The sequence below is a fragment of the Geotrypetes seraphini genome, chromosome 10 (genome assembly GCF_902459505.1).
Source record: "Geotrypetes seraphini chromosome 10, aGeoSer1.1, whole genome shotgun sequence".
Lineage (NCBI taxonomy): Eukaryota > Metazoa > Chordata > Amphibia > Gymnophiona > Dermophiidae > Geotrypetes > Geotrypetes seraphini.
Genome location: NC_047093.1, coordinates 104,733,345 through 104,748,408, shown reverse-complemented (window position 1 = coordinate 104,748,408; position 15,064 = coordinate 104,733,345). Strand labels below are relative to the sequence as shown.

The 15,064-nt window shown below is 46.5% G+C and overlaps 1 protein-coding gene across 1 annotated transcript in view; it reads right to left on the bottom strand.

The window, feature by feature from the left end:
* Positions 1-15,064, bottom strand: part of PNPLA7 (patatin like phospholipase domain containing 7) — an 864,087-nt gene that overhangs the window by 298,937 nt on the left and 550,086 nt on the right. Inside the window, exon 20 of the mRNA XM_033959965.1 lies at positions 14,840-14,953. Within this exon, the coding sequence (XP_033815856.1) occupies positions 14,840-14,953 (114 nt within the window). The remainder of the gene's footprint in view (positions 1-14,839; positions 14,954-15,064) is intronic.

The window sequence follows — 15,064 nt, the reverse complement described above, 5'->3', positions numbered from 1 at the left end:
ATGGTTCAACAGCCAACATTAATTCTTTCCAAGAAAAAGCCTTCTTTTTAATCTCCATTTAATATTAAAGTAGTTGAGGGATGGTGATACATTCCAAGTTTTTTGGGGTTTGTTTGTTTATTTTTTATATATTCTAACATCTATTTTTATCCTTTCTTTCTGTGTTTATATTGAAACATAGAAACTGATGGCAGGAAAGAGCCACGGCCCATCTAGTCTGCCCACGCCAATGACCCACCCTTACCTACCTCTATGAAGAGATCCCACGTGCCAATCCCATTTTTTCTTAAAATCTGGCACGCTGCTGGCCTCAACTACCTGCAGTGGAAGATCATTCCAGCGATCAATCACTCTTTCGGTGAAGAAATATTTTCTGGTGTCACCTAGAGAGTTGCGCGGGGACAGAAATCCCACCCGTCCCCACCCGTCCCCGCCAAAGTCCCACCCGTCCCCACCCGTCCCCATGAGGAATCTCACCCGTCCCCACCCATCCCCGTGAGGAATCCCTCCGTCCCCACCTATCCCCGCGAGGAATCCCCTCCGTCCCCACCCGTCCATATAAACTTCAGAAATAGTTATTTCATTTAATTATGCTACTGAATTAAAGGCTCTGGTAGAAACCCATTTACAAATAAGCAAAAAGACTTTATTAATTTGAAAATATTAATTGGGAAGAATACATACTTTGCAAATGGGTTTCTACCAGAGCCTCTAATGTTTATAAATTTTTATCAACACAACTAATATACTACTTTATCCTGAAGCAAAATAAAAAAAAAGAAATATAATTCTTTTCCTACCTTTGTTGCCTGGTTTCTGCTTTCCTCATGTTCTCATTCAATTCCTTCCATCCACTGTCTCTCTTCCTTCTGCATCTTCCATTTGCTCTGTTACTGTGCCTCTCCCTTTCTTCCCCCTTCCAAATTGGTCTGGCACCCATCTTCTTCTCTCCGCTCCCCCCATAGTCTGGCATCTGTCTTCTTCCCTGCCAGCGTCTTCTCCCTACTCTCTCTTCCCCATTTCCTTTCAGCGTCCTTCTCCCCCCATCTTCCCCATGTCCTGTCAGCGTCCTTCTCCCCCCTCTGTCTTCCACATGTGCTTTCAGTGTCCTTCTCCCCCCTCTGCTTCCCCATGTCCTTTCAGCGTCCTTCTCCCTCTCTGTCTTCCCCATGGCCTTTCAGCGTCCTTCTCCACCCCCCCCCGTCTTTCCCATGTCCTTTCAGCGTCCTTCTCCACCCCTTTGCCTTCCCCATGTGCTTTCAGCATCCTTCTCCCCCCTCTGTCTTCCACAAGTACTTTCAGAGTCCTTCCCCCCCCACCCTTCCCATGGCCTTTCAGCGTCCTTCTCCACCCCTTTGTCTTCCCCATGTCCTTTCAGCGTCCTTCTCCACCCCTTTGTCTTCCCCATGTGCTTTCAGCATCCTTCTCCCCCCTCTGTCTTCCACAAGTGCTTTCAGAGTCCTTCCCCCCCCGCCCTTCCCATGGCCTTTCAGCGTCCTTCTCCACCCCTTTGTATTCCCCATGTGCTTTCAGCGTCCTTCTCCCTCCTCTGTCTTCAAGTGCTTTCAGAGTCCTTCCCCCCCTCCTCCCGTCTTCCCCATGGCCTTTCAGCATCCTTCTCCCCACTCCTTCTCTACCGCCCCGGGTGCAGCACAGCCGGCCAGGTCCCCTTACTTTTGTGGCACTTCCCCGACCGACTGACAACAGCCCTGGTCCGACAAACCTCCCTGCCCTTAACTGCGAATCTAAATTACCTTATTACAGCTGCTGTAAGAAGATAATTTAGATTCGCGGCTACAGGGCAGGGAGGATTGTCGGACCGGGGCTGTTGTCGGTCGGTCGGGGAAGTGCCACAAAAGTAAGGGGACCTGGCCGGCTGTGCTGCATCCGGGGCGGGGTGTGGAGGGGCGTACCGCCCCCTCCCTTGGTAGCCACTCGAACCGCGAGGCTACTCTCCTCCTTACCTGCACTGCCTGCAGCACAGAGCCAAACGGAAGTCTTCCCGATGTCAGCGCTGACGTCGGGAAGACTTCCGTTCGGCTCTGTGCTGCAAGCAGAGAAGGTAGGGAGAAGAGCCGCGCGACTGAGTACATCCAGCCCCGCAGGAACCCCGCGACCCTCGGAGGCGTCCCCACGGGATCCCCGCAACCCTAGGGGGCGTCCCCACGGGATCCCCGCAACCCTAGGGGGCGTCCCCACGGGATCCCCGTGACCCAAAGGGGGAACCCGCGGGATGCCCGCGGGTCCCGCGGGATTCCCGTCATCCCCGTTCCCGTGCAGCTCTCTAGTGTCACCATGAAATTTCCCACCCCTGAGTTTCAGCGGATGCCCTCTCGTTGCCGTGAGCCCCCTGAGAAAAAAGATATCTTCTTACACCTCGACATATTTGAACGTCTCGATCATGTCTCCCCTGTCTCTGCGTTCCTCGAGTGAGTATAGCTGCAACTTATCCAGCCGTTCCTCATACATCTTTGCGGTAATGTGGCCTCCAGAATTGTACACAGTATTCCAGTGTAATTTGTTAAACAGCAGAGCCTTACAAATAGCCAGGAAGGCCCAAATATCTTTGTAGCATCATATGGAGAAATTTCAAGGGATCAAACATATACATATATTTTATTTTCATTGTTCAGGAATTTCAAGAAATGAGAAAAGAACAGCAATGATGAGAATCATGTCTATTTTAGAGCTAAAGATTACTCATCTTAATAGGAGTTTGAATTCTGATGCTTAGGCCCAAAATCTCATATTTCTCAGTTCTCTGTCCATGGCAAGACAAAGAATTAAGTAGTCTTGTAGTGATCATAATTCCAGCAGTACAATTCCATGTAAATTTGAATCCACAGGAGCCTCCCAAAGTGGTATTGAATATTATCACCTGTGTATTTGCAGAGAGACCGTATTTTCAAGACTGAACCATGATGTTTATCAGGTTACACTATTCCGTCCGTTAACTGGCAAGGGAGGAAGGAGTGGCCTAGTAGTTAGAGTGCCTTTGCGAAGGGACAAGGCACTACTACCAAGAACAACGGAATAAGACAGAAGGGTAAAGAAGTGACAAGCACAGAAGGAAAGCACAGAAGGTAAGAAAGAGACAGACACAAAGGGCCAAGCAATTCACACAAGTATACCAAGCAGGCAGAGGGAGAGAGTGAGATAGAGGACACCAGTGGCTGGTAGAGAGCGAGAGGACACCAGCAGCTGGTAGAGAGCGAGAGGACACCAGGTGGAGAGAGAAAGAGAGACACCCAGCACAGAGCACCAGCACAGAGAGAGAGGACATCAGCACAGAGAGAGAGGACACCAGCACAGAGAGAGAGACAGAGAAGACACCACCAACAGGCAGTGAGCGAGAGGACACAAGAGACAGTTAGAGAGAGAAAGAGAGGGCACCAGCACAGAGAAAGAGTCAGGGAGGACACCAGCAGCAGATAGGGAGAGAGAAAGGACACAAAGCAGACACAAGTCACAAGTAATCTCAAGTCACAAGTAATCTCAACTGGTATCTTAAAATAGGAACAACAATGGAAGCAGAGGGAAGCCAGAAGATGAGCTTTCCAGTGTTCTGCACAGACTGTCACATGTATGACTATCTCCCCCGTCAGTGTCAGGAGCTGAAAAGCTTGAAGAAGGAGGTCAAGCGACTAGAGGACAGGATACAGGAGCTAGAAGGATTTCACATCACGGAGAGACACATTGAGGAGGAAGTCAGGGAACTCGAGAGATTCATTGAAGAGGCATACAGGACGAAGGTGGAAGAGAACGAACTTCAGATGGAAGTAGCAGCTACACGGTTACCAACATGCAAGGGAGAGCAAGAAGAAGATTATCTCAAAGATGACACCCACAGAGGACTACCGCAAGAGGGGGAGAATTTGGCTAGTCGAGGCCCAGAAGAAGAAAGAGCGAAGCACATTGAGGACATTGACCTGAGACCGAAGCACATTGAGGACATTGACCTGAGACCGAAGCGAAAACTGAAGAAGGGAAAGTCAGCGATCCTAGTGGGAGACTCGATCCTTAGGCATGTGGACAGCCACATAGCAGGAGGGAGAGAGGACTGACTGGTGACCTGCCTTCCGGGAGCAAGAACCAAGGACATCGTGGACAAAATTGGAATGATCCTGGAAGGGGCGGAGACAGAAGAGACCACTGTAGTGATCCACATCGGGACGAATGATGTCAGCAGGAGAGACTACAAAAGAAGCACACTGTTAGAACAGTTCAAGATTCTGGGAAGGAAGCTGAGGATGAGGGCCCAGAAGATAGTGTTCTCAGAGATCCTACCAGTACCGAGGGCAGATGTGAAAAGGCAGGAGAAACTACAATCAATAAATGCGTGGATGAGGAGATGGTGTGAGGAAGAAGGATTCCACTTAGTGAGGAACTGGACGGTGTTTTGGGGCAAGAGCAAGCTCTACAGGAGAGATGGACTGCACCTGAGCGCGGCGGGAACTAGACTCCTAGCAAACAACGTCAAGAGAGGAATAGAACAGGCTTTAAACTAAGAAGAAGGGGAAAGCCGACAGTTGACCAAGGGTCAACGATTCGGAAGATGGTATCCTGTGAAGATACTGAGGGGAAAAATGGCTGGGAAGAAACAAGGGACAAATTGCAGGAGTCAACTAACCCAGAAGAAGAGGTTACAATGTTTGCAGCAAAAGAGAAGAAAATAAAGATCGAAGCACAGGGAAAGGAAAGGAGGACAACAAAATACCAGGATCTAAAGTGCATATTTGCTAATGCAAGGAGCCTAAGAAACAAAATGGGGGAACTAGAAGCCGTGGCCGATGCAGAAGACATCGACATCATTGGAATCTCTGAAACATGGTGGAATGAGGAAAGCAAATGGGATACAGCACTGCCGGGATACAAGCTCTATCGCCAGGACAGGTCAGGACAAAAAGGAGGTGGAATAGCCCTTTACATAAAAGAAAGCATACAATCCACAAGAATGGACACAGCAGAGACGACCAACAAGCTGGAATCTCTATGGGTTAAAATACCGGGAAGGAAAGGGCCTGAAATAAAGATGGGCCTATATTATCGCCCACCTGGGCAAACCGGAGATATCGATGAGGAAATGGAAGCGAGATGAAGCGAGAATGCAAAAGCGGCAACACGGTTATTATGGGAGACTTCAACTACCCTGGGATAGACTGGAGTCTTAGAAGCTCGAAATGCGCTAGGGAGACAGAATTCCTGGAAGCTACACAAGATTCCTTCATGGAGCAGCTTGTTAGAGAACCGACGAGAGGAAATGCTACTCTGGATCTAATCCTAAATGGGTTAAGGGGACCTGCAAAGGATGTAGAAGTAGTGGGACCGTTGGGAAACAGCGATCATAATATGATCAAGTTCAAGGTTGAGGTAGGAGTATCAAAAGGCAAGAGATCCATAGCGACAACCTTTAACTTCAGGAAAGGAAACTACGAAGCAATGAGGGAATTGATAAGGAAGAAACTTAGGAACACTTCCAAAACATGGCTAATGGTAAATCATGCCTGGTCTTTCTTCAGGGACATGGTGAGCGAGGTGCAAAATCTGTATATCCCCAGATTCAGGAAGGGGTGCAAAAAGAATCGAACAAAAGACCCGGCGTGGATAACCAAAATAGTGAAGGAAGCGATAGGCAATAAGAAAAATTCATTCAAGAAATGGAAAAAGGACAAAACTGAGGGGAACTGGAAAGAGCACAAGAAGTATCAAAAAGAATGTCACCGTGAGGTTCGGAAAGCCAAAAGAGAGTATGAAAAGAGGCTAGCCAGGGAAGCAAGAAATTTCAAACCATTCTTCAGATATGTTAAAGGGAAGCAGCCTGCTAGAGAGGAAGTGGGACCGCTGGACGACGGAGACAGGAAGGGAGTGGTGAAGGAGGAGAAGGTAGTGACAGAAAGGCTTAACATGTTCTTCTCGTCTGTATTTACTAATGAAAACACGTCCAACATACCGGAACCTGAGCAATTCTTCAACGGAAGTCAAGCAGAAAAATTAACATCCATAGAAGTGAGCCTTGAGGACGTTCACAGGCAGATAGAAAAACTAAAAACTGACAAATCCCTGGGTCCGGACGGCATACATCCAAGGGTTCTGAAGGAATTAAAGGAGGAGATAGCAGAACTACTGCAGCAAATTTGCAACTTATCCCTGAAAACAGGTGAGATCCCGGAGGATTGGAAGATAGCCAACGTTACGCCCATCTTTAAAAAAGGATCAAGAGGTGACTCGGGAAACTACAGGCCGGTGAGCCTGACTTCGGTTCCGGGGAAAATAACAGAAGCACTGATAAAGGAAAACATCGATCAACATTTTGAAAAACACGAACTTCTGATAACCAGTCAGCATGGTTTCTGCAAGGGAAGATCGTGTCTAACGATCTTATTGCACTTCTTCGAAGGGATTAACAAACGGATGGACAAAGGAGACCCCATAGACATCATATATCTAGATTTCCAAAAAGCCTTTGACAAAGTGCCCCATGAACGTCTACTCCGGAAACTGAAGAACCATGGGGTGGAAGGAGACGTACATAGATGGATCAGAAACTGGTTGGAGGGTAGAAAACAAAGGGTAGGAGTGAAGGGCCACTACTCCGACTGGAGGAGGGTCACGAGTGGTGTCCCTCAGGGCTCAGTGCTCGGGCCACTGCTATTTAATATCTTCATAAATGATCTAGAAACAGGGACGAAGTGCGAGATAATAAAATTTGCAGACAACACCAAACTATTTAATGGAGCTCGGACTACAGAGGACTGCGAAGAATTGCAAAGGGACTTGAACAAACTAGAAGAATGGGCGACGAGATGGCAGATGAAGTTCAACATTGAGAAATATAAGGTATTACATGTGGGGAGCAGAAACTCGAGGTACAACTATACAATGGGAGGGATGTTATTGAATAAGAGTACCCAGGAAAGGAACTTGGGGGTAATGGTGGACATGACAATGAAGCCGACGGCACAGTATGCAGCGGCCGCTAAGAGAGCGAATAGAATGCTTGGTATAATCAAAAAGGGTATTACAGCCAGAACGAAAGAAGTTATCCTGCCGTTGTATCGGGCAATGGTGCGCCCGCATTTGGAGTACTGCGTCCAATATTGGTCGCCGTACCTTAAGAAGGATATGGCGTTAGTCGAGAGGGTTCAGAGGAGAGCGACACGTCTGATAAAAGGTATGAAAAACCTGTCATATGCTTAGAGATTGGAGAAGCTAGGTCTCTTTTCCCTGGAGAAGAGGAGACTTAGAGGGGATATGATAGAGACTTATAAGATCATGAAGGGCAAAGAGAGAGTAGAGAGGGACAGATTCTTCAAACTTTCGAATAATAAAAGAACAAGAGGGCACTCGGAAAAGTTGATAGGAGACAGATTCAAAACGAATACTAGGAAGTTCTTTTTTACCCAACGTGTGGTGGACACCTGGAATGCGCTTCCAGAGGACATAATAGGGCAGAGTACGGTACTGGGGTTCAAGAAATTATTGGACAAATTCCTACTGGATAAGGGGATAGAGGGGTATAGATAGAAGATTACTGCACAGGTCCTGGACCTGTTGGGCCACCGCGTGAGCTGACTGCTGAGCACAATGGACCTTGGGTCTGACCCAGCAGAGGCATTTCTTATGTTCTTAGACCTTCGGTCCATCAAGTCCGGCGATCTGCACACGTGGAGGCCCAGCCAGGTGTACACCTGGCGTAATTTTAGTCACCCATATCTCTCTATGCATCTCATAAGGAGATGTGGTAAATAAATACCTTATAAAATATGTGGTATGTGGTAAATACCTTATAAAATAAATAAAAATAATGTACTATGACTGCTGAATCAAGGCATCATAGTTTGAGAAAAGATAAAACTCAGCTGTGCTATAATCTGTTCAGGAAAGACATGCTAGGAAGAAAAGGAGGAGGAGCAGCGTTATATGTTAAACAACATATTAAAGCCACACATTTGTTAGATCTGCAGGGCAAGGAAGAGGCACTGTGGATCAATTTGGAAAGAGAGAATGGTAAATATATTTACATTGGTGTGATATACAGGCCTCCTTCACAGATGGAAGAAGTGGACAGAGATTTAATATCGTGTTTCCCCCAAAATAAGACACTGTCTTATATTAATTTTGGACCCCCAAGACCCCCAAAAAACACACTAGGACTTATTTTCAGGGGATGTCTTATTTTTCCATGAACAACAATCTACATTTATTCTTCAACAAAAATGTACTTTTATTCAGATACAGTCATGTCACCATCTTCTGGAACATCATCTATAATAATAAAATGCTAAGCGCGCATGCGCACTCGCGCTGCGTGTTCCCTGTCGGGATGTGGCGGCACGAGTGCGCATGCGCTAGATGGCGCAGAGTGAGGGGCTGGCAAAGGAGAGCAGGCCCGGGATTCGGCCGGCCCCGGCCAGGCAAGACCCCCCCTTCCCCGCAGCACCCAAGCCCCGTCGGACCCTGCTGGCAGAGAAGGAAAGACAGCTTGGCGGCGGGTTGGCGTGACAGCGCTAAGGCGGCTTGAGGCGCCGCCGCAGCTGTCGGTGCATGCAGGGTACGGCGGCTTGAGGCGCCTGTAGGACGTGGCGGCTGTCGGCGGAGGGCAAGGGGGGAGGGGGGAAGAGACACTGAAGGGAGAAAGAGGGAAACATGCTGGACCTGTAAGAGAGAAGAGGAGGTGATGCAGAAGGGAAAAAGTTGGACTTAGAGGGGGGGAGGAGGCGAAGAGACACAGAAGGGAGAAACATTAGACCTCCAGAAGGAAAGCGGAGAAACAAAGAGGAGAACTCCTGGAGCAGCAGCAACAACGACAAGGGGAGAGAGAGAGAGAGAAGGAAAAATGTTGGAACTGAGGTGGGGGGAGGTGAGGAAAAACAGAGAGGAAATGCTGGCCCCATGGGGCGGGAGGGGGTAGAGGCGACCTGGCTTGGCCACCGTTAGATCGGGCTACTAGGCTGGATGGTCTGACCCAGTCAGGCTGTTCTTTGACTGTTGGCGCTTCTGGGCCGAGGACTGTGAAGCCTGGAGATGTGGGGAAGTGCCTTTGGTGTGGAAAGAGGGGCCGGGAAGGTGAGTGCGGCCGATAGTTCCCGCCGGAGTCGGACCTTAATGGCCCCGCCTGGCTTCTGAAGCGCGCTTTAACGGGCATTCTTTGACGTGCGCGCTCAGGACCCCCCTCCCCTCTGGCCAAAATCGGCGCGCCCAAAATCGGGCGGGAAACACGTCAAAACCGCCACCCACGCCAGCGACCCCTGGCGTCTGCCCCAGAGCGCGGCTCCGAAGAACAGACGGGCAGGGGGGCGGGGCAACGGCAGGAAAGCACACCGCGGCAGTTGTGTGTATGCGAAGGGGCTGTTCGAGCCATGGCCGGGAAGGCGAGGACGCGGTTGAGCATGGCGCGCGAGGCAAGAGTGACATCCTATTCCTAACAGCAAGTTCCTGCCAACACAGCACTTCTTAAAGAAAGACAGACAGGGGGAAGGGAGAGCGACAGAAAGAAAGACAGACAGGGGGCCAGGGAAAGAGACAGAAAGAAAGACAGACAAAGAAAGAAAGAAAGAAAGGAGGCAGGGAGAGAGACAGAAAGAGAGAAAGAAAAAGAAAGAAAGAAATGCCTAAGTCTACACATCTATTCTAGCACCCGTTAATGTAACGGGCTAAAAAACTAGTCATACTATAATTTTCTAAACCATTTTTCCATGTACAACAATCCACACGTAGCTGTATTCATGAACAAAAATATACATTTATTCAAATACAGTCATGTCATCTTCTTCTGGAACATCATTATAACTCTTCAAACACCAAATTACATCATGAATTTCTTGTGACTCCATTTCCTTTAAAACCACTGGCCCCAATCTCTCATATCTAGCAATAGAACTTTCCTTAAATTAGCACCTCTTGTCCATGTAGCCTGCTCGTAGTGCATTGGCAACGCAATTGTCAGTGATTTTATCCCATGAATATTTCACCCTAGTCATAACCTCTTGCAGTCTCAAAATTTCCATGCTGATTTCTCTCCATTCTATTTTCAATGTAGTCATTAATTTCAATGCATAAATGGTCCTTGAATGGCTTGTTTATTGCAATCAAGAGTTTGCTATTGACATACGAGATGGTTTAATTTGGAACATTATTGAAACCAAAGAATCCAGTTGACAAACATAAAAGCAGACTTCTTTTAATTATGACGGGGGTTGCTATGCAGATGATAACCAGGAACTGGAAAAATTATGACAGGTTAAACCTTTCCTTTTGGTGTGAAACATTGTGCTTATATTATAGGTGAGAGAATGTATGTGGAACAAGTGGGAAATAATAAAAAATTCAAAGAAGTCAGGGGTCCGTTGGAAACATTTATCATATTGTAGATTGGTTAGTTGAAACGATCCTTAATTTTTGGATTTTTTTAAATTTTTCTACACACAGCCAGATGGGGGGGGGGGAGGATGTAAAGTGTTTTGTTTTTTATATTTATGCAATTGTAAGTGCTATTAATTGTTCATATCTGTATGTTTATCTGTACACACTTTTTCTTCAGTTTGAAAAATTAATAAAGATTTTTTTTTAAAAAGAGTCTGGAGCTAGCCAGTCATTCCTGCAGGAATCATTATTCAATCTATTTTTCTCTCTTAAAGGAAATTCTTCATGTCTTTAGCGCAGTGTGTGCTGGCTGAAACCCAGACTAGCAGACCTCTTTGGCTGCCTCGCAAAATAAGTGGCAGCATTAAATTGACCCACTTCCTTGTAACTGCTTTTGTGCAACAGGCTTTTTCAGTTTCAAGAACATAAATGCCTGAAACGTGTTCAATCTTATCCTTCTTGCCCTTAGCGATGATTAGAGGTGGGGCTTTATTTCCATCCAGACGAATTGCCAAAATAAAGGCAGCACGTGCATTTTCATAACCAGTAGAGGCCCCACTGATCATTTGTCATTTGGGTTCCTTGGCCCATAAACACTGCTATTTCATCCATAGCAATCATGTTTGAAAGTTGGTACTTAGAAAAGTCAATACCATCAACAAAGCACTTAAATTCAAGTGCACATTTAATAACTTGAGCATCTTCTAGCTTAAATATTGTTGTCGATCTTAGAGACAGTTCATATTGCTGAAGAAAGCCATCCAGCCTGTGTTATGATGTTTTGAATTGTTCTGGAGATATTTCTAACAGTGGTGCCATTGCAAGGGCAAATGCTTGAATATCAGCCCCTTGCTCTCCTGTCAGCAACCCATTCACAGATGTCTTTCAATTCAGGAAATAATGGTTGCCGACCTGATCCACACTTGCGCTTCTTAGCATTTCCATTGTTCACCTTTTGACTGAGGTTATCTTACTCTGCTCGCCATTTTCAGACCATTCGGATATCCAGCTTATTCTTTTCGCATAAAGAAGTAAGATTTTTGCACTGGGAGTCCTCCACGATTCCTTTCTTGTATTCCACAGAATAGCTCTTTCTTTTTGCACTCATCTTGTCTGGGAGTCAAAATATTATTTCCGTAGAGTGGTGGGAGCTGTGCTTCAAAGGATACCTCCCAAGTCTATGAGACACCACTTCAAATGCTTCAATACAGTGGGGGACTATAGAGCTCAAGTCTTCCTGGGGAGTCTTCTTTGGGGGGTGCAGAGTTTATTGCTCCCTGGTGCCCTATATTTGAAGGTGCTGCAGTAAAGATGACTGAGACTGAGAGCAAGTTGTATCAATACTGCAGAGGCAGCAGATTGAAATGGAGCTGAGCTAGCAGTGGACTTTAGGACCCTGCGGCAGCCACCATGAGCCCTGGTTTCAGGCCATGCTGCAGCTGCTGTAAGCAGCTGATAAAATTGCTTGTTCCGCTCCCTGTCGGCGGTGGAGACAACTGGGACAAAATGCGGGTTGGAGGGACATTCAGCAGCCGCAAGGAAGCTTCTGTGTGGTGGCTGCAGCTGATAAAATTGCTTGTCCCGCTCCTTATCGGTGGTGAAGACAACCGGGACAAAATTCAGGTTGGAAGGACGTTCAGCAGCCGCAGGGAAATTTCCATGCGGCTGCTGTAATTGCTTTTCCTGCTCCCTGTCGGCGGTGGAGACAACATCTGAGACACGTAACTAGGGTTCAGACAACTATCTAGGACAGAGACAACATCCATGACATGCGCAGGGTGGAGGGACATTCAGCAGCCACATGGAAACTTCCATGCTTTTCCTGCTCCCTGTCGGCGGCTTAACTAGGGCTTATTTTTGGGGTAGAGCTTATATTAAGACCTACCCCAAAAATCATGCTAGGGATTATTTTCGGGGTGGGTGCTATTTTCAGGGAAACACAGTAGTAGACATTCAGAATATATCTAAAACAGGGGAAGTTTTACTAATAGGTGATTTTAACATGCCAGATGTTGATTGGGGTATCCCTATTGTGGGGTTTTCTAGAAGTAGGGAGATCCTGGATTTTCTACAAGGAGAACTGTTCCAGCAGTTGATAATGGAATCCATGTGGGATGTAGTCATACTAGACTTAGTTCTTACAAATGGGGGAAAGTGTTTCTGATCTTACAGTGGATGATCATCTGGCATCCAGTGATCACTGCATGGTAAGGTTTAATATTAAGACAGGTATAGAGAGGGCTCATTCAAAAGTAAAGGTTCTAGGCTTTAAAAAAAATGAACTTTGTTCAGATGGGGAATTATATCAAGGAATTGTCTGGGTGGGAAAGTCTGGAAGGAGTAGAAATGCAGTGGGCAAAACTGAAAGGAGTTATTATAAGGATGACAGACCTTTTTGTGAGGCAAGTAAGTAAAAGTAAGAGAAAAACAAGGCCACTTTGGTTCTCAAAAGTAGTAGCTGAGTAGGTAAGGATTAAGAACATAAGAATTGCCGCTGCTGGGTCAGACCAGTGGTCCATCTTGCCTAGCAGTCTGCTCACGCAGCGGCCCTTAGGTCAAAGACCAGTGCTCTAAATGAGTCTAGCCTCACCTGCGTACGTTCCAGTTTAGCAGGAAATTGTCCAACTTTGTCTTGAATCCCTGGAGGGTGTTTTCCCCTATAACAGACTCCGAAAGAGCGTTCCAGTTGTCTATCACTCTCTGGGTGAAGAACTTCCTTATGTTTGTACGGAATCTATCCCCTTTCAGCTTTAGGGAGTGCCCTCTCGTTCTCCCTACCTTAGAGAAGGTGAACAATCTGTCTTTATCTACTATTCCCTTCAGTATCTGGAAGGTTTTGATTATGTCCCCTCTCAGTCTCCTCTTTTCAAGGGAGAAGAGGTCCAGTTTCTCCTATCTCTCACTGTACGGCAACTCCTCCAGCCTTTTAACCATTTTGGTCGCTCTTCTCTGGACCCTTTCAAGTACCGGTAGTACTGTGTCCTTCTTCATGTACGGCGGCCAGTGCTGGACGCAATACTCCAGATGAGGGTGCACCATAGCCCAGTACAGCAGCATGATAACTTTCTCTGATCTGTTTGTGATCTCCTTCTTTATCATTCCCAGCATTCTGTTCACCCTTTTCGCCGCCACATTGCGCGGACAGCTTCATCAACTTGTCAATCAGAACTCCTAAGTCTCTTTCCTGGGAGGTCTCTCCAAGTACCGCCCCGGACATCCTGTATTCATACATGAGATTTTTGTTACCGACATGCATCATTTTACACTTATCCATGTTGAACCTCATTTGACATGTTGATGCCTATTTCTCGAGCTTCATTTTGTCACGTTGCAGATCTTCGCAATCCCCCTGTGTCTTCACTACTCTGAATAACTTCGTATCGCCCGAAAATTTAATCACCTCACTTGTCGTACCAATGTCCAGATCATTTATAAAGAGTCTTGCGGCAACCCACTGGTGACGCTCTTCCAGTCTGAGTATTGTCCATTTAACCCTCACTCTTAGTTTCCTATGCTCCAGCCAGTTTTTTAATCCACGTGAGTATTTCACCCTCGATTCCATTGCTTGCTATTTTCCAAAATAGTCGTTCATTTGGAACCTTGTCAAACACCTTCTGAAAATCCAGATATACAATGTCGACCGGGTCACCCTTGTCTATCTACCTGTTTACTCCCTCAAAGAAGTACAGTAAGTTCGTCAAACACGATCTGCCTTTGATGAAACCGTGCTGACTGGTCCTCATCAGTCCATGTCCGTTAAGGTGATCAATGATGCGGTCCTTTATCAGCGCCTCTACCATCTTTCCCAGTACCGCGGTCAGACTCACCGGTCTATAGTTTCCCAGATCTCCCCTCGAACCTTTCTTGAAGATCGGCGTAACATTCGCCACCTTCTAGTCTTCCGGAATCTTTTCTGATTTGATTGACAGATTGGCTATTAGTTGAAGCAGTCCAGCTGTAGTCCCTTTCAGTTCCTTGATGACCCTCGGATGGATGCCATCCGGTCCTGTGGATTTATCGCTGTTAAGCCTATAAATCTACCTACATACCTCCTCTAGACTGACCGTCAACCCTGCCAGTTTCCCGTCTTCGTTTCCAGCATATAGCCTGATAGGTTCTGGTATGCTGTGTATATCCTCTTTGGTAAATATAAATACAAAAAAATGTGTTGGTGATTGCTTTGTCCTCCGTACTCCCTTTATTCCATGGTAATTTGAAAGGGCATATGATGAAGTTAAGAGGTGATAGACTCAGGAGTAATCTAAGGAAATACTTTTTTTAACAGAAAGAGTGGTAGATGTGTGGAACAGTTTCCCAGAAGAGGTGGTGAGAAAAAGATTGTCTGAATTCAAGAATGCATGGGATCGGCACATGGGATCTCTTAGTGAGAGAAAGTGATAATGGTTACTGCGGATGGGTAGACTGGATGGGTCATTTGGCCATTATCTGTCATCATGTTTCTATGTGCCTCACTCACCTGGGGATACCTGCGTTTAATAAAGGTCAGTGCTCCTTCAGGTAATTTGGCCAACTCAGAATCTCGCACAGCATGCACTGTTGTGGCTCGTGGTTGATGAGTTAAAGCCTCTATCTGTAACAAGAAGACAAAAATACTCTACTGAAATCTTTCTATTAAAATAATCCTACCCTGGGCAGGAATGCAAATCTGTCCATAAAAAGGGCTACAAAGGAATTCATGTAA